This window comes from Mustelus asterias, chromosome 14 (assembly GCF_964213995.1).
Source record: "Mustelus asterias chromosome 14, sMusAst1.hap1.1, whole genome shotgun sequence".
In the NCBI taxonomy this organism is placed as follows: Eukaryota; Metazoa; Chordata; class Chondrichthyes; order Carcharhiniformes; family Triakidae; genus Mustelus; species Mustelus asterias.
Genome location: NC_135814.1, coordinates 16,426,557 through 16,448,419, shown reverse-complemented (window position 1 = coordinate 16,448,419; position 21,863 = coordinate 16,426,557). Strand labels below are relative to the sequence as shown.

General features: G+C 44.5%; 1 protein-coding gene across 2 annotated transcripts in view; it reads left to right on the top strand.

Moving 5' to 3' along the window:
- Window positions 1–21,863, top strand: part of klhdc3l (kelch domain containing 3-like) — a 64,869-nt gene that overhangs the window by 21,268 nt on the left and 21,738 nt on the right. For both annotated transcript variants that reach the window (XM_078227915.1, XM_078227917.1), the window contains 4 exons: window positions 9,480–9,562; window positions 10,772–10,850; window positions 18,212–18,261; window positions 21,697–21,817. In XM_078227915.1, coding sequence (XP_078084041.1) covers window positions 9,480–9,562; window positions 10,772–10,850; window positions 18,212–18,261; window positions 21,697–21,817 — 333 coding nt within the window. The remainder of the gene's footprint in view (window positions 1–9,479; window positions 9,563–10,771; window positions 10,851–18,211; window positions 18,262–21,696; window positions 21,818–21,863) is intronic.

Below are 21,863 nucleotides of genomic sequence, written 5' to 3'. Positions count from 1 at the left end.
TGTGAGTTGAACGGGTTCTGAAACAGGGGACAAGTAGCTGCTGAAGATTGAATTCCTCGTCCTGTGTGGGATGTCCCAAGTGGCAGTGGGACTAAAGGAAGGAGAATTTAGGAAAAAAGCGCCAGGGAACAGAGACATGGAGAACTGTGGCTGAGTTCATAGAATCCCTATAGTACAGAAGGAGGCCATCGAGTCTGTACCAACCACAATCCCACCCAGGCCCTATTCCCATAGCCCCACGCATTTACCTTGCTAATCCCCCTGACAATTGAGTCATTTTAGAATAGCCAATCAATCTAACCCGCACATCTTTGGACTGTGGGAGGAAACCGGAGCACCCGGAGGAAACCCGTGCAGACATGGGGAGAAAGTGCAAACTCCACACACACAGTGACCCGAGGCGAGAATTGAACCTGGGACCCTGGCGCTGTGAGGCAGTAGCGCTAACCACTGTGCCACCGTGCACTCTGACTGCAAATGAAAATAGGCTTTTGGGGGAACAGAGTGGAGGGTGGAAGTGGAAAATTTAGGGGATCTTTTTAACCAAATGATAGAAAATTCAATGCATATTTAGACACTCTAACTTTGGAAGTCCACATCTTGCTGAGGGGAATAATTCTGAAAAAATGCTCGTTCCTTTAGGAGGCAAATGGCTTGGTCATTCTCTGCCGGCCCTTTAAAGTTTCACAGTTGCGGAATTTATCCTGCTCCGTTTGCCCCCCTCCTTTTCCTCAGTTGCTTTTCCCTGCCATAGCTACTGGAACCAGTGCCTGGTTTACTGACAACATTTCTTTTTCAAATCGTCTTTAGTAGGCAGTTCCTCAATCCCCAGACGTTTCAGATGCTGCAGAATTCACCTGCGTCTGAAATGTGCACTTAGTGAAATGCATGCAACGTAACCACGTTGATCTCTGCGCTTTAATCAGGCAGGAAATCAGTGGGGAGAAAACTTCACCCAGTCACTGAGACAGTTTTGAATGTGGAAGGTGTGTGGAATAAATGGATGTAACTCAATAAGGATGAGAAAGAAGATTGCTGTTGGCTAGTAGTGTTCAGATTCAGAACATCAGGTATTGGACATTTTTTTGTTACCTGCTTAATAGTCAACCATTACGGCACGGTGGCACAGTGGTTAGCACTGCTGCCTCACAGCGCCAGGGATCTGGGTTCGATTCCCAGCTTGGGTCACTGTCTGTGTGGAGTTTGCACGTTCTCCCTGTGTCTGCATGGGTTTCCTCCGGGTGCTCCGGTTTCCTCCCACATTCTGAAAGACGTGCTGGTTAGGTGCATTGACCCGAACAGGCGCTGGACTGTGGCGACTGGGGGAATTTCACAGTAAGTGTTAATGTAAGCCTTACTTGTGACTAATCAATAAACTTTACTTTTACTTAACCAGTCTGTCGCAGTTGAGTAATCAGCTGAGGCAGCTGGACATCGAGAGGCTGTGATTGCCAGGAACTGGGGCTAAGACAACTAACGGCCATTAAAACCATTTAAAATGCACAAGTTTGGGAAACAAAAACTGCTGGAGCAGCATGAGATTGTCACATTATTTCAAAATGCAAGTATTGATATGGGCAAATTTGTCACACACTTCACATGAGAATCTTCATGGAAGTCACTAATGAAACAAGATACATTCTGGCGGGTATCATAGAAATCATAGAAATCATAGAAACCCTCCTTAGGAAATTCCTAAACACCAGGACTGTACACGGGATTAGGGGAAAAGAATTGAAACACCACCTAGAGTCATAGGGATATACAGCACGGAAACAGGCCCTTCAGCCCAACTCATCCTTGCCGACCAGGTTTCGGAAACTGAACTAGTCCCATTTGTCTGCGTTTGGCCCATATCCCTCTGAACCTTTCCCATCCATGTACCTGTCCAAATGCATTTTAAATGTTGTAATTGTACCCACCCCGCCGTCCTCCTACACTCCAGGGAAAAAAGGCCCGCCTCTCCTATAATTCAAACCTTCAAAAAGAAGCTCAGGAGGTGACCAGAGAATGACGTGATAAGGAACGTACATGGGAGGACGATCAGAAGGAATGAGCTGAGAACCATCTGAAAAAATACAGAACTTAGGGGTGGAGTTGTGGGTAGATCATCTCGACAAAGCTCCATGAAGCTCCCTTAAGAGGAGTGGCAGTGATCTGAAATCTGGCAAAGTCTAAGCAGAACATTTTTCAAGGAGATAACAAACTGGAGGAAGGGGCAAATGCAGTGGCTGTTACTCATTCAGATTTCATTGAAAGCAGTGTCGTATCTGAGATTGTCCCACACATGGTATAGATTGAATGGCTGAAGCTGAGGAAGCAAAGGGTGGCGGGCGACATGTGGAGCTGGATCAGTTTGGAAGGAGGTAACCAGTCAAGTAACTTTTAAAAGTTTATTTATTAGTGTCACAAGTAGGCTTACATTAACACTGCAATGAAGTTACTGTGAAAATCCCCTACTCGCCACAACTCCAGCGCCTGTTCGGTTACAAAATGAGGGAGAATTTAGCATGGCCAGTGCACCTAACCAGCACATCTTTCGGACTGTGGGAGGAAACCGGAGCACCCAGAGGAAATCCACGCAGACACGGGGAGAACGTGCAGGCTCCACACAGACAGTGACCTAAGCCGGGAATCGAAGCTGGGTCCCTGGCGCTGAGAGGCAGCAGTGCTAACCACTGTGCCACCATGTTGCTCCAATCAGTGGATCAGTCCCTTGATTGTTGATGTTCTTCTCTTGGAGAAAGGGACCAAAACCACATTCTCTGAGTTGGAGCTCGGTGCGAAGGTGGGAGGGGCTGCAAACAACCAGACACAAGATGAATACAGAGGGATCCGTTTGGATAGAGGAGCTGAAATGACAAGCGATAAATGCTATTTATTGTGGAGAAAGGCACAGTCATGAGAATAGGAAAAGCTAATAAGCATGGGCGTCGCAAGCTAACTGATATTATTGTATTGAGCTGGATCCAATAGAGGGATTTGATGTTTTTGTTGGGACACATCGCTGAAACCAGCGAACATGAAAAGGTAAAGGAATCTAAGGATATCTTGGGCTACAGCCAGAGCAATTGATAGGACAGGACTCTTAGTTTGTACATAGGAGCAGGAGTGGGCCTTTTGAGCCTTTTCCACCATTCAATCAGATCGTGGCTGCAATTTCACGTGGCCCATCAGGCGAGCAGTTGATTGTGTGAAATCACCGAGCAAACATCGGTTTCGCATCCTGACATCATGGCGCCATTATGGTCAGCAGATGCGTGCAGGAATTGGAAGCAGGCTCATCAACAAATAAAAGGGTGATTAAGCCCATTGAGCATGCCGTTGTCCTGAATTTTCCATGACAGCGTGTGCTTTTACACTTGGTGCAATCAGCCAGGCAGCGTTCATGTTTTCTCACCATTCTCAATCCAGGACGGAATATGTTTGCGGTTTGATGATTTGTAGCTTTTCCACCGAGTCTACACCGACCACAATCCCACCCAGGCCCTATCCCATAACCCTATGCATTTACCCTAGCTAGTCCCCCTGTCACTAAAGGGCAATTTAGCATCGCCAATCCACCTAACCTGTACATCTTTGGACTGTGGGAGGAAACCAGAGCACCCGGAGGAAACCTGCGCAGATACGGGGAGAAAGTGCAAACTCCACACAGACAGTGACCCAAGCTAGGAATCGAACCGCACACTAAGGCAGCAGTGCTAACCACTGTGCCGCCATGTCGCCTATCGATTAGCAGGGTAAATATGTGTGGTTACGGTGATGGAGCCAGGGTGGGATTGTTGTTGGTGCAAACTTGATGGGCTGAATGGCCTCCCTCTGCCCTGACTTCTATAAGTTCTATAAGATCCCTCAGCGCAAGGAGAGGTTGCAGAGGCTGGTGATGTTTACAGCGGAGAGAAGAAAGCTCGGATAAACTTATTGAAGTATTAAAGATGCAAAGTGGCACAGTTGAGATGAGTATCGCTGTGTTTAGCACAGTCACAGCTTCTCAAACAGGGAGGCAAAACTTCTAGAGAAGGTGAAAAGGCAGCTTAAATTCAACTGACAGGGCATGAGCCGTACGATCACCAAAATGAAGAACAAAACTGGCTTGGTCAAAGAAGACTGAGGGTAGCGAGGAATGGAGCGTTTCTGAATGGAGGACTGTGACAAGTGGAGTTCCTCAGCGATCGGTGCTGGCACCTTTGCTGTTTGTAATATATATAAATGATTTGGAGGAAAATGTGACTGGATTGATTAGTAAGTTTGCGGATGACACAAAGGTTGGTGGATTTGCGGATGGTGATGAGGACAAAGGATACAGCAGGATATAGATCTGTTGGAGACTTGGGATACGATGTTTCTCGGATACCATGACTGACCCGATAAACTTGAGTGGTTTTTCTGGTCCTCTGCATTTCTATGTTCCTATTCACTCACTGCAGGATTTGATTGCTCAGGAAGCTGCTCTTCTCGTTCCAGAAGCTCTGATTATAAGATACACGCCTTGTTCTTCATTTTGGCGATCATACGGCTCATGTCCTGCCAGGCTCAGTGGGTAGCTCTGCTTGTCCCTGTCCCCTTTGGTTCTCTGGGCTATACAGCAGCTGAATGCTTCATTGGGGCTTCCCCCAACACCAGTAGGGATCAGTCAGTGGGATACTTGAACAGATCCCAGGAACTAATTGCGAGTTCCCCTGAAAATGAGAAACTCGGCAGTGGAGGATGTAATCAGTATCTCAGTACTCTTCCAATGTGGCAACGCTAGGGAAGGGTGGCATAATGGTAATGTCACTGAACTAGTAATCCAGTGGGACAGGCTAATCTCTGTGGACATGGGTTCCAATCCCGCCAGGGCAGTGGTGGAATTTACTTTCAATTAAGTAACAAATCTGGAATTAAAATCTAATAAGGGTGACCATGAAACTATCGGATTGTCATTAAAAAACCCATCCACCTAACTTCCACATCACTGAGGGTCTTTTAGGGAAGGAAATCTGCCATCTTTAACCGGTCTGGCCTACATGTGATTCCTGACTCAGCAATATGGTTGACTTTTAACTGTCCTTAACTGCCACTCAGTTGCACCAAACCACTGCAGAAAAGTCAAAAAGTAATAAGTGGACGGCATGGTGGCACAGTGGTTAGCACTGCTGCCTCACAGCGGCGGGGGTTCAGGTTCAATTCCAGCCTCAGGTCACTGTCTGTGTGGAGTCTGCACATTCTCCCCGTGTCTGCGTGGGCTTCCTCCGGGTGCTCCGGTTTCCTCCCACAGTCTGAAAGACGTGCTGGTTAGGTGCATTGGCCATGCTAAATTCTTCCTCAGTGTATCCGAACAGGCACCGGAATGTGGCGACTGGGGGTTTTCACAGTAACTCCATTGCAGTGTTAACGTAAGCCTATTTGTTACACTAATAAACTAACTTAAAAAAAACTTTTAAAAACTGGACAGACCGCCCAAGCACCGGAAATGTCGACAGCCATACCTCACCCAGTCAATGCTATAAAGACGTCCTCACATTCGTCTGGGGGCGTGTGCCATATTGGGAGAGCTGACCCACTGACTGCTCCAGCAACAGCCTGGCGTAGTTAAACTCACCAAATTATATCTTACAGACAATAATCCAGATGCCACCATCACTATCCCTGGGTATGTCCTTGCCCTCAAGCAGGACAGATCCAACAGAGGTGGCAACGCGGTGTTAACATAGTTGGGAGTTGCCCTGGAAGTCTTCTACATTGGCTCCCGACCCCGTGTACTCTCATGGCATCAAGTCAAACATAGGCAAGGAAACCTTCCTCAGCTGATGTATCAGTGCTCCTCATGTTGCACACCAGTTGGAAGAAGCACTGTGGGTGGCAAGGGCGCCAAATGTACCCTAGGTGGGCAACTTCAACATCCATCACCAAGAGTGGCTGGGCTGTGCCACTACTGACCAAGCTGACCAATCCGGGAAGGACATAACTCCCAGACTGGGCTTGTGGCAGCTGGCAAGGGAACCAACAAAAGGCAAAAACCAACTTGATCTTCTTGCCCTTTACAATCGACCTGTCATAGTTGCATCTGTGATGTGGAGATGCCGGCGTTGGACTGGGTAAATACAGTAAGAGTTTTAACAACAGGTTAAAGTCCAACAGGTTTATTTGGTAGCAAATGCCATTAGCTTTCGAAGCGCTGCTTCTTCGTCAGATGGAGTGGATATCTGCTCATAAACAAGGCATACAGAGACACAAAATCAAGTTACAGAATACTGATTAGAATGCAAATCTTTACATTAAGACTTGATTTAAGACTTGACTTGAATTAAGACTTGATTAGCTGTGAAGATTCACCCCACCCCCCTTCAAAATAGTGCCACCGAATCCTTCACCCAAACAGGCAGCCAGGGCCTCGGTTTATTGCCTGCTCTGAAAGAGGACTCCTCGGACAGTGCAGCTCTCCCTCAGTGATGTACTGGATTGTTGGCCTTGACTTTTGTGCTCACTTCCCAGAGTGGGACTTGAACCTGGGACCTCGTGACTCAGAGGCAAGAGTGCCAACTGATCCATGGCTCACTCTTTTTCAAAAAAAATCTATAAATATTATAAACTTTGCTTTTCTCTACCGTGAAAAAGGTATAAATATGCTTTCTGGACAGGTGTGACTGGTGAATTGTTTTGCAGAAGGGGAAACTAGAAATTATTACATTTTCAGAGCAAGAGACTGAAATCATTGTCTGAATGCCCCAAAATAGTGAGACGCTGAAGCTGTTTCGCAGAGTGACTCATTTTAATAACTTTGTACAGATGGGAGTGTTAAAGACTTTTGGTACAGTCAGACAAAAATAAATCTCTTTTAAGATTCCTACCTCTGACGATCAAATCAATGCAGCAATCATTCACACCACAGGAATTGTCTCTTTGAGAGGTTGAGTCACCAGTGGTGACCGGGGGGGTTGTGGTGTACTGGGTGTAAGGTGTGATTACTTGGAGGTATGCAGTTCGACCTCTGGGAGCCGTGCGTTGCAGTGTTGTGGGCGGATTTCAAAAGTTTGACAGGATTGAGTCATTTGGGAGAGCGATCAAGCCGCTTAATGTTGCAGGTGAACTGCCATTCATGGAGGGCACATACCAGACCCTCCCTTTCATTTATTTTGCTTCATTTTGAGCTTCTCGTGGTGTTTGGCTCTGGTTAATTGGTCTCTTTGTGACTGGTTATAGCCTGCATTATGAATTTTCACAAAACAGCAGAGACAGCTAAAAGTCTTTTTGAACTTATTTGCAACGAGAGGGGTCTAACTCTCTGATCTATTATCAGGATTCTGGCTCTGGGAGAAACATAACAATGCATAGCAGTTGGGGAAGCTTTAGAGTCCATGACCAAATAGCATGGACATGGAGGTAGACTTCCAGTGGGTGAAAGATTGCCCTTTAAAGGACTTTGGATGGAACTCTCCAGGATGTGGTACTCGGGTGACTGAAGGCTTTGTGGCCAAAGATGGAGCGGAAACCCAAAATGAAAGAGCAATAGATGTGTGGTGTTGTAACATTTGCTAGGGGCTGGGAAGACAATGAAGGAAGGTGAGAGAAGGAGTGATGGGGTCATGAATCTTAGTGCTGGGTAGGGTGTATTTGGCAGATTTTGGAGTTTGTGAAGGGCCAGCCATGGTAATACAAACTTTTCCTAATGTAGTGGTTTACCAGTGATTGTTTTGCTAGTCATTCTTAAGATTTGGGCTTCTCGAGAGCTTCAAATTTTTAGGTGTCCAGATCACCAACAACCTGTCTTGGTCTCCCCATGCCAACACTATAGTTAAAAAAAGCCCACCAATGCCTCTACTTTCTCAGAAGACTAAGGAAATTTGGCATGTCAGCTGCGACTCTCATCAACTTTTACAGATGCACCATAGAAAGCGTTCTTTCTGTTTGTATCACAGCTTGGTATGGCTCCTGCTCTGCCCAAGACTGCAAGGAACTGCAAAATGTTGTGAATGTAGCCCAATCCATCACGTAAACCAGCCTCCCATCCATTGACTCTGTCTACGCTTCCCACTGCCTTGGCAAAGCAGCCAGCATAATTAAGGACCTCATGCACCCTGGACATTCTCTCTTCCAACGTTCTTCCGTTGGGAAAAAGATACAAAAGTCTGAGGTCACGTGCCAACCGACTCAAGAACAGCTTCTTTCCTGCTGCTGTCAGACTTTTGAATGGACCCACCTTGCATTAAGTTGATCTTTCTCTACACCCTAGCTATGACTGTAACACTACATTCTGCACTCTCTCGTTTCCTCAAATCAAAAATGGGCCTCTCTGGGAAGGCCAACATTTATTGCCCAACCCAAGTTTCCAGGAGGGAAGTGGGAGATGGTGGTCACTCGCCTTCTTGAGCCACAAGTTCACCAGCAGTAATTCTTGAATCTGTTCGAGACAAGTGGCTGATGTTCAAATGACATTGGTATGGATCTGGAGTCAAATGTTCTTTCCGAAAGAACTTAAAATGTATTTATTGGTGTCACAAGAAGGCTTACATTAACACTGCAACTTGAGTGAACCAGTTGATTCAACAACATCATGATCACTTTGACAACAGATTCTCGGGCAGTCATGATAGGATTTCAGCTCAGGGTCTTGGGATTATTAAACCAATCCTTTGGTTTAATGGTCTGGTACATTAGTGTTGGGTTAATAAAATCCATTGTCAGGATAATGTGCGCAGAAACATTATTATAACGCAGTTACCTCAAATGCCAGCATTTTATCCATTCTATTTTAATTTCCCACTGGCCACATTCTAGAAATTTGATCATTTTATTTGTATGTCTATGTGTTCTTTGCAATAGATATAGTGAGTTAGATCTGGAAACAGTCTGCAACTGTTCCAGTGTATATTCCAACTTGTAATCCTCATACTGTGAACAACATAGTTATTTATTAGACAACTCAGTGCAGAAGGAGGCCATTTGGCCCATTGAGTCTGCACCAACCACAACCCCATCCAGGCTCTATCCCCATAACCCCATGTATTTACCCTAGCCAGTCTCCTTGATACTAAGGGGCAATTTAGCATGGCCAATCCACCTAACCCGCACATCTTTGGACTGTGGGAGGAAACCGGAGTGCTCGGAGGAAACCCACGGGGAGAATGTGCAAACTCCACACAGACAGTGACCCAAACCGGGAATGAAACCCAGGTCCCTGGCGCTGTGAGGCAGCAGTGCTAACCGCTGTGCCACCATGCTGCCCATAATTTAACAAGGTGTATGGTTAAGGTAATTTTTGGACACATAGATTCCCTACAGTGCAGAAGGAGGCCATTCAGCCCGTCGAGTTCTCTGGTAACTTGTTACTGCCTTTAATCCCTTCTTTCATGCATTGTTCAATTGTGCCTTCCCTTTTTCTCCATCAACCTGACGTTTGATCCCTGTCATCCGCATGCAACATAACTGCAACCTCTCAAATCCTGTTCCTCTTAATAGGAATTTATTGTAATGCCAGTTGATGCCTTTGTGTTTTTCAGCTCAGAATGCCTGGGAGGAGCTGGATGATGTGGCCGGAACTGCACCAGAAGAATTGGAGGAGCCCTCGCTGGTAGCCCATGAAGTAAGAGCTGAGTGGGTGCAACCCAATGCCTTTGTTGAAAATGGTGCAAATGTTAGTCCCGATCGAGTGACCTCCGTGTGGATTACATCAAAAATGTATTTACGTGGCTAGTTTAAAATGTGTTGACGCTGCCCTAAAATTTTTGCCCCAGGCGCGACAACTGGGGAGTGGCAGGATGTGGCTTCATGCCTGTAATTCCTTAAGCGGTGAGATAGCATTCTTGTCTATGATGGCATGAGGAGGTAATGATTGGAGATGTACGTACTTCCTTAGATAAATATCTGGTCAGCTCTTGAACATTTGCAGAGATTGTTAGCAAGTGGGCTGCACTGGTTAGTGGACAAGAGGAATTTAATTAGGATTAATAGAAAAGTTAGCAGACGTTTGCCATCCCAGTTTTCATATCATAGATCTGAAAGTGATCTAGTTGCATGGATATGTTGTTAATGAGGAATATTCTTTTGGATCCACAGCTCCAAATTCATCCCCATGTTCTGAACCAGAAGGAAGTTAAAGGAAACCTTTCCAGGCCACAGGGTGGATTTCAGCTTTGTCCAATTCTGGGCAGCAAACCCATGGGGAGGGTGAAGAGAATATTTACCAGAACAATACCAGAGATGAGGGACTTCCGTTATGTGGAGCGACTAGAGAAATTGGGATTGTTCCTCTTGGGGAAGGGAAGGTTAAGATCAGATTGAGTAGAGGTGTTCAGAATGACGAGGGGCTTTGATGGGGCAGTGAAGCTGTTTCCACCGGCAGGAACCAGATTTAAGATAATTGTCGAAAAAGACAGGGGAAGGGTGGAAATTAGGAAAAATGTTGCTCTGCAGCAAGTTGTGTTATGTAGCGATTTGGAATGCACTTCCCAAAGAGTGGTCAGAATAAATCCAGTAGTAACGTTCAAAAAGGTATTGGATGTGTACTTGAAGAGGTGAACTTTGTAGGGGCTGTGGAAAAAGAGCAGGGAAGTGGGTCTCATTGAATACTAGTAGCTCTTTCACAAAGAGGGCACAGACACAATGGTTAAGTGACATTTTTCAATGCTGTGAGATCCTATAGCTATGCCATGCCTGACCAGCATGAACAACCTTGATGAGAGTTGGCTGTGTTTTGGAAATGTTGAGAAAATAAAATGAATGAAGAAGAATTTAGTCAAAAGTTATTCCCAGTTGAAGTTTTCAAATTTCCCTGTGTTTTTTCTTTTGGAAGGGAATGATCTATGTGTTTGGTGGAATGATGGACTCTGCTTACACCCAGGGGAAAACACCTCTCTGGATCTATGACATTGGTAAGAGAAATATGTACTGCTGGGGTTACATTGCAAGTGTGTTTGGCTCACGTCCCCATGGTCTTTGGATTCAATTTCCTGTATTTGGTCCTGATGGAGTAATATCTCACCTGAAGACCTAAGAGAAAGTTTTGACGAGATCTAGAGGCAAGGGGGAGAATAGTTTTGACATGAAGTTTGAGAGAAAGGATAAGAATAACCCCATGAGCTGGGAAAAGAGATGGAAGCCATTTACCAATCGGATTTGCTCGAAAGCCTACAGTTAGTCTGCAAGAAGAGGAAACTGCGATTTTTATCTCACATTTTCTGAAATAGTTATCGTCTATTAGGCCCATGGATTAACAGCATGTTTAACATAACAAAACCATGACATTTGGAAAGTATTGCAGTCATCAATAAAGTTTGACTCATAGTTGTCCATTTCTAAAGTTTTTAAAGTTTATTTCTTAGTCACAAATAGGCTTACATTCGCACTATAATGACACAGTGAAAATCCCCTAGTTTAATAGCCAGGCTGATCTATAAGTGATTGTAATTGACAATGGAAGATCAGTCTGATTATAATGTTGCTTTACATCTTCCAAAGGTTTCAATATTCACTTGAGAAATTGTTTCTTTTTCACCTCCCCTCTCCACAATATAACTGCACTGCCTCATTGGTTGACTTAATTTGGGTTTTGCTTTGATGTCATGGTGAATTTTTACGTTAGTTAAGATGAGGATTGGCAAAGCCCTGGAAGAATATGTGATTTTGACCCAAGATCCATGTCAGACATGGACCAAATCAGGGGCAGACAAACGGCTGCAAATCAAAACTCTTCGCAATCAGCCCCAACCACGTGACTGGCGCCTCGGTGAAACCTGGGGTTTCACCTTTCCATTTTCCATTGGCAATTCATAAAACCATTTTGTTTTAGTCTGGATGGAATTAAATGAGAATTCTAGAATTGATAGCGAATCAATCTCCTACTACTACTGCTGTCCAACATCCCATCCCTTTGGAAGTTTTAAATGTATTAATAACTGGGGAACTTTGCGCCTGTGGCATTGCTTTCTCCCCTTTTAATTGGCCAAGGTCCAAGTTAAAATGCCAGTATCAAATTTAGCTCGCTCTTCACATTTTCCCTTGGCCTTTACTTTTCCATCTTAAATTACTGAGGTTTCCACAGCAGAAGTAAGTGGATGCATGGGTGAAGTCATTATTGATTGCAGTAAAAATGTCATCGCTTTCACTTGGTATTAAAAATCCAAATAGGAATCGAGCTGACGCGGAGTTGGATGACATCCGCACCACAATACAGTTACTTCTTGGGAGTACGCAACAGTAATTACTACCAGACTTGCCCCAGCGAGTGGATATTAAAATTTGAGAAAATACTAGTGATTAATTAATTCCTGCATGGCTATTCCCTTTACCGAAAAGAAGAAGTTGGGAGCACCCACTTGGGTATTCAGTATGTGTACTGGGAAGAGAGAATATTTTTCAATCTAAATCATTCACTGTTAGTGTCAGTTAATTCCAGCACACGCATTGCCTTGCAGCAATGTTAAATGTGGTAGTGGAAATCAAGAGCTCTTCTTCCCCGCTTCGACCCCAACCGCCAAAAAAGAAAGTTGTTGAGGCACCCAAATTCCGAAGTAACTTTCAAAAAAGGCACCGGATGTATACTTGGAAAGGATGAAAAGGAAAAATCAGGGCTGTGGAGTAAGAGCAAGGAAGTGAGGCCTAATTGAATACTTGCACCAAGTGGGCCCAGGCCCCAAGGAAGTGACCTTTTGTCATTGCCTGACAATTCTGAACAGATTAATCAATTTTGGCAAGAGTTGATTGTGTCGGGGTGCGGTTAAAGAACTCCTGACTTGCACTGCCATATTTAGCACGCTGATAAATAAGGCCTGTGCCAGAATTATTTGTTGACATTAAATGAGTTACATTGGAAAAATGCTTTGTCTTCCCAGTATGCACACTGAACAGCCAAGTGAGTGGTCCCAACGTTTTTTTTGTAAAAGAGATAGTTATGATGGAATTCATTTAATTCAGGGTGGTGATGGCCTAGTGGTATTATTGCTGGACTACTTGAACAAAGAACAATACAGCACAGGAACAGGCCCTTCGGCCCTCCAAGCCCGCGCCGCTCCCTGGTCCAAACTAGACCATTCTTTTGTATCCCTCCATTCCCACTCCGTTCATATGGCTGTCTAGATAAGTCTTGAACGTTCCCAGTGTGTACTGATCCAGAAACTAACGTTCCGGGGACCCGGGTTCGAATGCCACCACGGCAGATGGTGGAACTTGAATTCAATTAAAAAAATCTGGAATTAAGAATCTACTGATGACCATGAAACCATTGTCAGTTGTTGGAAAAACCCACTGGTTCACTAATGTCCTTGAGGGAAGGAAATCTGCCGTCCTTGCCTGGTCGGGCCTACGTATGACTCCAGAGCCACAGCAATGTGGTTGACACTCAACTGCTCTCCAAGGGCATGGGCAATAAATGCTGGCCAGCCAGCGATGCCCATGTTCCACAAATGAATAACAAAACATAATCATTGGTATTTTCCCAAATTCCAAAAGGCCAATAATTTCAAAACCTACTGATGGTTTGTTGTCAGGTGATGGTAGTAAAAGTGATAGAAGTGGTGTTAAGATACAGATCAGCCGTGATCTACTCGAATGGTGAAGCAAACTCGAGGACCGAAATGGTTAGCTGGATTTTAAGCACTAGCCTGTTGTTTTCATGGCCACTTTACCTTTGCTAGCCTTCAATTTGTCAAGTTGGAATTTGAACTCAACCTCTCCAGATCTATCATAAACAGTAGGGATGGCTAGGAATGACTGATGTGGAGATGTTGGCGTTGGACCGGGGTGAACACGGTAAGAAGTCTCACAACACCAGGTTAAAGTCCAACAGGTTTATTTGGTAGCAAATACCATAAGCTTTCGGAGCACTGCTCCTTCGTCAGATGGAGTGAAAATGTGTGACTGCACAGGAGAGTAATAGGTTTCAGCCACAATCCTTGCACAGACTGGACCTGTCTCTTTTATACTGCGCAGACCTGAGATGACGTTTTCCAGAGGAGACATGCGGACCAGCTATTAGCTGGGAGAACAGATCCACTGGAATTGGAACACGCAGAGAATCCAGATTCAACCATACAAAATCCTGAATCTTCCCACAACCCTGACACTAATGAACACTGTTGAGGCATGCAACACCTCAACTGCAGATCAGACACCGAGACAACCTCTAGTGCCTACGTTGGCATTGGTCAAACTAACGAATCATGACATTAATGGAAAGACAAAAATATCAGAGGCTACCACCAGTGTAAAGAAAAAAATGTCAAATGTTCGCCATCAACCCTTCCAAGAGCAACAACCTTCAGACCAACTAACTTATTGACTGTGATTGACTTATTGACTATTGACTATCTTGTTCAATTAGGCTGATCAATAGCAGATGGAGTTTAATTTAGATAAATGAGAGGTGATGCATTTTGGTAGATCAAATCGCGGCAGGATCTACTCAGTTAATGATCAGGTGTTGGGGAGAGTTATTGAACAAAAAGATCTAGGGGTACAAGTTCATAGCTCCTTAAGTGGAGTCACAGCTGGACAGGGTGGTGAAGAAGGCATGCTTCGTTTCATTGGTCAGAACATTGAATACAGGAGTTGTGACATCTTGTTGAAGTTCTACAAGACGTTGGTGAAGCCACACTGAGAATACTGTGTATAGTTCTGGTCACCCTATTATTATAAAGGGTATTATTAAACTGGAAAGAGTGCAGAAAAGGTTTACTGGGATGCCACTGGGATTTGATGGTTTGACTTATAAGGAGAGGCTGGATAAACTGGGACTTTTTTCCCTGGAGCGTAGGAGACTTGGAAGTGATCTTATTGAGGCTGTATAAAATAATGAGGGGCATAGATGAGGTAGTTAGTCAACATCTTTTCCCAAAGGTAGGGGAGTCTAAAACTAGAGGGCATTGGTTTAAGGTGAGGGGGGAGAGATACAAAAGAGTCTAGAGGGGCAATTCTTTCCCACATAGAGTGGTGAGCATCTGGAATGAACTGCAGAGACAGTAGTAGAGCCAGGTACAATTTTGTCTTTTGAAAAGCATTTAGACAGTTACATGGGTAGGATGGACATAGGGGGATATGAGCAATTGGGACTAGCTTAGTGTTAAAAACTGGGTGGCCTGGACAAGTTGGGCCAAATGGCCTGTTTCCATGCTGTAAACCTCTGACTCTCTGACTCTATTGTTCATGTTGAACTTGTTTTGAACCTGTTGGGGACATTCAATTTAAGGGTGGAGGAATTAAATATTTGTATTAATTCTTATTCACTCTTAGTGAAGCTCTGTTGTGTTAATGAGTTCATGTATTCACCGGACAGGATGTCACAAGTCGCTAGCATGGGCGACAAACAGAAAAGAAGCAGTTATGTAAATCCTGTAAATAAAGCTGCAGTATTTTAACACTCTGTGTCCCAAGTACAGCATTTCTCTAATATATAACAAATTGGATAACTGGTTTAAAAAAATAAATAAAAAGGAGGTAAGGAAAGAAGTGGGAAAAGGGACTAAGTGGGTAGCTAGTAAGCTGGGCTAAATGGCTTCCCTTTGTGCTGTTGAGTTCTTCAATTGTACCTGCCAGTTCCTAACTTTGAAATTTAACCACTCGTAAAAGGGAATCTTATTGTGCAGCCAGTTCCTCTGTTGCTGACCCCAGGGCATTGTGAAGCCGCCAGTATAACTCCAAACCAACTGAGCATAATAATAGGCAGATGCGATTGATGGTTGTTGCATTATTGAAGACGAACTACCATCCTTGGAAGAATACTGCGTTAGTATGCTCTCCGATTACCATTCTTGGAATTGTTGTTACACTGAATGAGACTGCAAATTTCAGGCACTTGTTCCGCCATGGCGCTGCATCAGCTAACCTGACTGAAAACCTTTTCATTTTGAACTTCTACATGTGTCAGGAAATGTTCAACTGGACCTTTGTTCTATTCCAGCAAGATTTTTTTTAAAAATGGGTTTCAGAAGTGATGACATTTGTCTCACTTAGTTTGTCTTCCAAATTCTACCTCATTAACCACTTATCCAAAGCAAAGCAACGTCTCACAGTTTTGCCAAGTGCAATGATCTTATTTCCATCAGGACACTTGTCAATAATTGGTGGATCATTTTCATTGCCTTTATGTGGCTGCCTCAAGAGCCCAGATACTTGAGTTTCTTCAAAAAATAACTCGTAAGAGATCTTCTGATGTGTGAACATGATAGATTTTAATTTGGAACAAGCATATTATTGGTAAGCTGAGGCATTGCAAAGCAAATTTACCGAAGAAAGTGTAAGTGTTAGGTTTGCTCGAAAGCAGGATGAGCAACTGGACTAAGCCACCAAGTCTCTGCACACTCCATTCTCTCCTAAACCCTTTCTCTCTCACTAACACTCTTGCCCGCATTCAGAAGGAGCTTCTCTTTGGCCATGCTACTCCTGACCTCCTGCCCTCTTCTAACTGGGGTTGCCCCCTCCACCCACCTCATAAAACACATTCGGGCATGTCATTCAGTGCAAGTTGTAGACTGCTGCCTGACATGTCTACAAATTACACTGCAACAATGATCCTGTAAACTCTGAAAGGTCTGCTTGGAAGTTTAAATGAACACAGCCTATTGAACAACTAGACTTTTGGAAATAAATATCATCTTTCTGTTGGTCGTGGTTCAGTAACTAGATTTTTGGGCAGAAATATCTTCTTTCTGTTGGCCATGGTTCAAAAGTGGATAAAACAAAGAGGGAATTCTTCTGTATTTCTAATCGTGTGCTGTTCTTGTGTAGTATCTGGAAAATGAATAAGCTTCCAAGCCAAGGGTCAGTAACAACCTGGCCACAGGATAAATTTGTATTTTTCCGTGAGTAACCTACTTGAGATGTTGCGGTGCTTGAAGTAATTGTCAACATGAGAAATGTGTTTAAGAGTATAGAATCCATGTTGGCCTCATTGACAGCTGTAGTTTCCAGCACAAATCACTCTTTCATTTTATTTAGTGGTTCACACTGCTGCCTCACAGCTCCAGCGACCCGGGTTCAATTCCGGCTTTGGGTCACTGTCTGTGCGGAGACTGCACGCTCTCCCTGTGGCTGCTTGGGTTTTCTCCGGTTTCCTCCCATAGTCTGAAAGACGTGCTGGTTAGGTGCATTGGCCATGCTAAATTCTCCCTCAGTGTACCTGAACAGGCGCTGGACTGTGGCGACGAGGGGATTTTCAGTTAATTTCATTGCAATGTTAATGTAAGCCTGCTTGTGACTAATAAATAAACTTTAAAATGTGGAAATAAAGCAAAAAGTAAATACGAGATCCAATAGAATGGGATGAAGGAGTACAATATAAAGGGAAAGACTCTTAGTACGGTAGAGGATCAGAAGGACCTTGGGGTCTGGGTCCATAGGACTCTAAAATCGGCCCCGCAGGTGGAGGAGGTGGTTAAGAAGGCGTATGGTGTGCTGACCTTTATCAATCGAGGGATTGAGTTTAGGAGTCCGGGGATAATGATGCAGCTATATAAGACCCTCGTCAGACCCCACTTGGAGTACTGTGCTCAGTTCTGGTCGCCTCATTCCAGGAAGGATGTGGAAAAGATTGAAAGGGTGCAGAGGAGATTTACAAGGATGTTGCCTGGATTGAGTGGCATGCCTTATGAGGATAGGCTGAGGGAGCTCGGTCTTTTCTCCTTGGAGAGACGTAGGATGAGAGGAGACCTAATAGAGGTATATAAGATGTTGAGAGGCATAGATCAGGTGGACTCTCAGAGGCTTTTTCCCAGGGTGGAAATGTCTGCTACGAGAGGACACAGGTTTAAGGTGCTGGGGGGTAGGTACAGGGGAAATGTTAGGGGGAAGTTTTTCACACAGAGAGTGGTGGGCGAGTGGAATTGGCTGCCGTCAGTGGTGGTGGAGGCAAACTGAATAGGGTCTTTTAAGAGACTCCTGGATGAATACATGGGACTTAATAGGATGGAGGGTTATAGGTAGGCTTAAAAGGTCGGGATATGTTCGGCACAACTTGTGGGGCCGAAGGGCCTGTTTTGTGCTGTAGTTTTCTATGTTTCTATGTCTATGTTTCTATAATATGTTGGGGAATTCTGCAAACTTGTAATTGGGAATGTTTGAATCCTAAGAACTGGCATAGTCTTGTTTCCTTTGATTGGAACTTTCTCTCGGCCACTTTTATCCAGATTGGTGATGAAAGGCTTCATTTTGGGACTAACAAGCTCAGTGAACCACCCTCTGGTGGTTCACACAAGTAGTTACAAGTGATGTTGGAGTTTAACAAAGGTTTTATTTCTAATAGGCGGTGTGAGTTGGACTTGGTGGCACAAGACATTTTCAAGTGAGGTCACGGTAAGGATGTTTGCTTATTCTGTGAGAGGGAGATTGTGGATATTTACATTTACTTTTCAAATGAGCTGCTAGGGTGGCACAGTGGTTAGCACTGCTGCCTCACAGCTCAGGGACCCGGGTTCGATTCCCGGCTTGGGTCACTGTCTGTGTGGAGTCTGCACGTTCTCCCCCTGTCTGCGAGAGTTTCCTCTGGGTGCTCCTTTCTTCCCACAGTCGGAAAGATGTGCTGTTTGGGTGCATTGGCCATGCTAAATTCTCCCTCAGTGTACCCGGACAGGCACCGGAGTGTGGTGACTAGGGGATTCTCACAGTAACTTCATTGCAGTGTTAATCGTGACACTAATAAATAAACTTTGAGTTCAAACTAGATGTTGGTCGTGTAGAAGGTTCCACGGCATAATTTTGATGAAGAGCAAGGAAGTTCTCCCAGCATTCTAGTCAATATTTAACCCACAGTCACTCAAAGATAAACAGTATCTGGCCATTATCACATGCACAAATTGGCTACTGCATTTCCTGCATTACAACAGGGACCACACTTCAAAAGGGACTTTTTTTTTAATAGAGTCATAGCGTCATAGAGGTTTACAGCATGGAAACAGGCCCTTCGGCCCAACTTGTCCATGCCGCCCTTTTTTTTTAAACCCCTAAACTAATCCCAATTGCCTGCATTTGGCCCATATCCCTCTTACCCACGCAACTGTCTAAATGCTTTTTAAAAGACAAAATTGCACCTAACTCTACTACTACCTCTGGCAGCTTGTTCCAGACACTCACCATCCTCTGTGAAAAAATTGCCCCTCTGGACAGTTTTGTACCTTTCCCCTCTCACCTTAAACCTATGCCCTCTAGTTTTAAACTCCCCTCCCTCTGGGAAAAGATATTGACTATCGAGCTGATTTGTGCCCCTCATTATCTCTTAGATCTCTGTTCTGTAACTCTCCCCAACGCCCTACCATTAACTGAGTAAGTCCTGCCCTGGTTCAATGTACCAAAATGTATCACCTTGCATTTGTCTAAATTAAACTCCATCTGCCATTTGCCAGCCCACTGGCCCAACTTATTTGGTTGTAAAGTGCTTTGGGCCATCTGGTTATAAAAGTCACCATATAAATGTAAGTGCTACTTCTTTTACCTGAAGCCAAATCTTGCAGCCATGATATCACTTTCTAGTTATTGAATTAGCAAATGTCACAGCATATTAGCGGGTCATTTGGCCAATCGACTCTACCATTCTTTCTCCACATGAATCGCATACCCTACATCTATTCGCTGGCTTGTTTGCCATAACCTTCAATAATATCCTTATTTAAACACCTAATTCCTCTTCTAAAAGTATCTATGAGCTTTGCTTCAGTTGTGGTTTGCCACAAGGAATTCTGCGTTCTGTATACGGGATTGTTTTCCATTATTCTCTTCAGTTATTTTGTGTGCACACTTGTTAATATCTCACCAAACAATTTAACAGATTTACTACCTTATCGTAACCCACACGATCTTGAACACCTCTATCGGGCCACTCCTCAATGTTCTAAACTCCCGTCATAAAAGACTGTAGCTTTGCAAGTTACTAATGGTAAATCTAATCCTTTGTCACAGATAACGCCCTAGACCACATACCTTTTCCATTGCTTTCATAAAATTTGCAACTGCAGCCCCACTAAGCTCTTGTGCAAGTTGCCTTTGTCTTGTTGCTTTTGTATTTTGTGCCTCTTGATACAAACCCAAGGATTCTGCTTTTACTTTGACAGAATCTATCTGTTTACGTTGCCACTTGGCAATGTTTCTGCCTGCTAAGGCTCCTCTGTATCATGTTTAAAAATCCTACCATTTAAGGTATGCTTCCTTCCTGGATTCCCATTTCCACAATGAACTACTTCACATTTGATGTTCCATGTGTGTCGGTGCAGACTCGATGAGTCGAAGGGTTATGATTTGGTAATACTGAGCGACACCCATTCTACCAGCCTATCTCTGACTTCCTGGAATCTTTCATAATCCTCATTACAATTTGGTGCCAAATTTTAATAGCGTTCCTTAAATTTTTAAGTCAAGACCATATTCTATGCTTCTATAGATATAGCTCTTGTGGCGAAGGGGATCAAGGGATATGGGAGGAAGGCAGGATCAGGTTACTGAGTTGGATGATCAGCCACACCTGACAAAATACCTAATTCTACCAGCTGCAGTAGTGAGATTTGAACCCTTGTACCCAGAGCATTAGCCTGGGCCTCTGGATTACCAATTCAGTGGCTTTGCCACTACAACATTGTTCCTTATGCCATTGCTCTGCTGTCAGACTGTTTGACATCCAGACTTGCATGAGCTGCAGTTTCCCCTCAATAAATATTATTTTATTCATCTGGGAGATGTGGGCATCGCTGGCTGGACCAGCATTTACTGTCCACCCCTAGTTGGCCTTCAGAGGTTGTTAGTGAGCTGCTGCCTTGAACCACTGCAAGCCACTTGGTGTAGGTACACCCACAGTGCTGTTAGGGAGGGAGTTCCAGGATTTTGCCCCAGCGACAGTGAAGGAATGGTGTTCTATTTCCAAGTCATGATGGTGAGTGACTTGGAGGGAAATTTCCCAGTGGTGATGTTCCCACGTGTCTGCTGCCCTTGTCCTTCTAGGTAGCGATCGTGGGTTTGCAAGCTGCCTTTTGGCGAGTTTCTGCAGTGCACCTTGTAAATGGTACACACGGCTGCCACTGTGTGTCAGTGGCGGAAGGAGTGAATGTTTATTGTGGTGGAAGGGGCACCAATCAAATGGGCTGCTTAACTTGGATGGTGTTGAGCTTCTTGAGGATTGTTGGAGCTGCACTCCTCCAGGCAAGTGGAGAGTATTTCATCTCACTCCTGACATGTGTCTTGTAATAGATGGTGGACACAGCCCCTGACTTGCTCTTTTCACATGAAGGTTTAAAAGCAGATTGGGAGGGTGAGGTATTTGGCTGGACTAGCAGCCCTGATTGACTCTTGATTGGCTGAGAAGCCTGAGGCCTCCAGAAGCCATGCCACTTTCAGAGACGCAAGTAATTCACCCAGAGTCGTGCTTGTGTGCTTCACGTGGGAATGGTGGCAGAGGACATATAATCATAGAATGGTTACAGTGCAGAAGGAGGCCGTTTGGCCCCTCGTGTTCATGCTGGCTCTCTGGAAGAGCAATTCACCTAATCCTGCTCCCCTGCCTTTTCCCTGGAGCCCTGTGAAACTTTTCACTTCAGGTAATTATCCAGGGTGTGAGATTACTGGTTACTGAGATATGGGAGAAAGGGGGGATCAGGATATTGAATTCAATGATCAAAATGAATGGTGGAGCAGGCTCGAAGGGCCGAACGGCCTACTCCTACCCCTGCTTCTAGTTTCTATGCTTCTATGTTACCTGCCTCTGTCGCCAGACTGAAAATAGAGGAAATGCCATTTTTGTTTCTTCAGAAACAGGTGCCCAGGAATAGGAAGGGGCACACGGCTGTGGTGTTTGAGGCTCAGATGTATGTATATGGCGGCTATGTCGATATAAAGGGACCCTCGCAGGAGTTCTGGAGCTTTAACTTTGGTGAGTGGAGATACCAGCTAAATGTTCAAATTATTTCAGGAGTCAA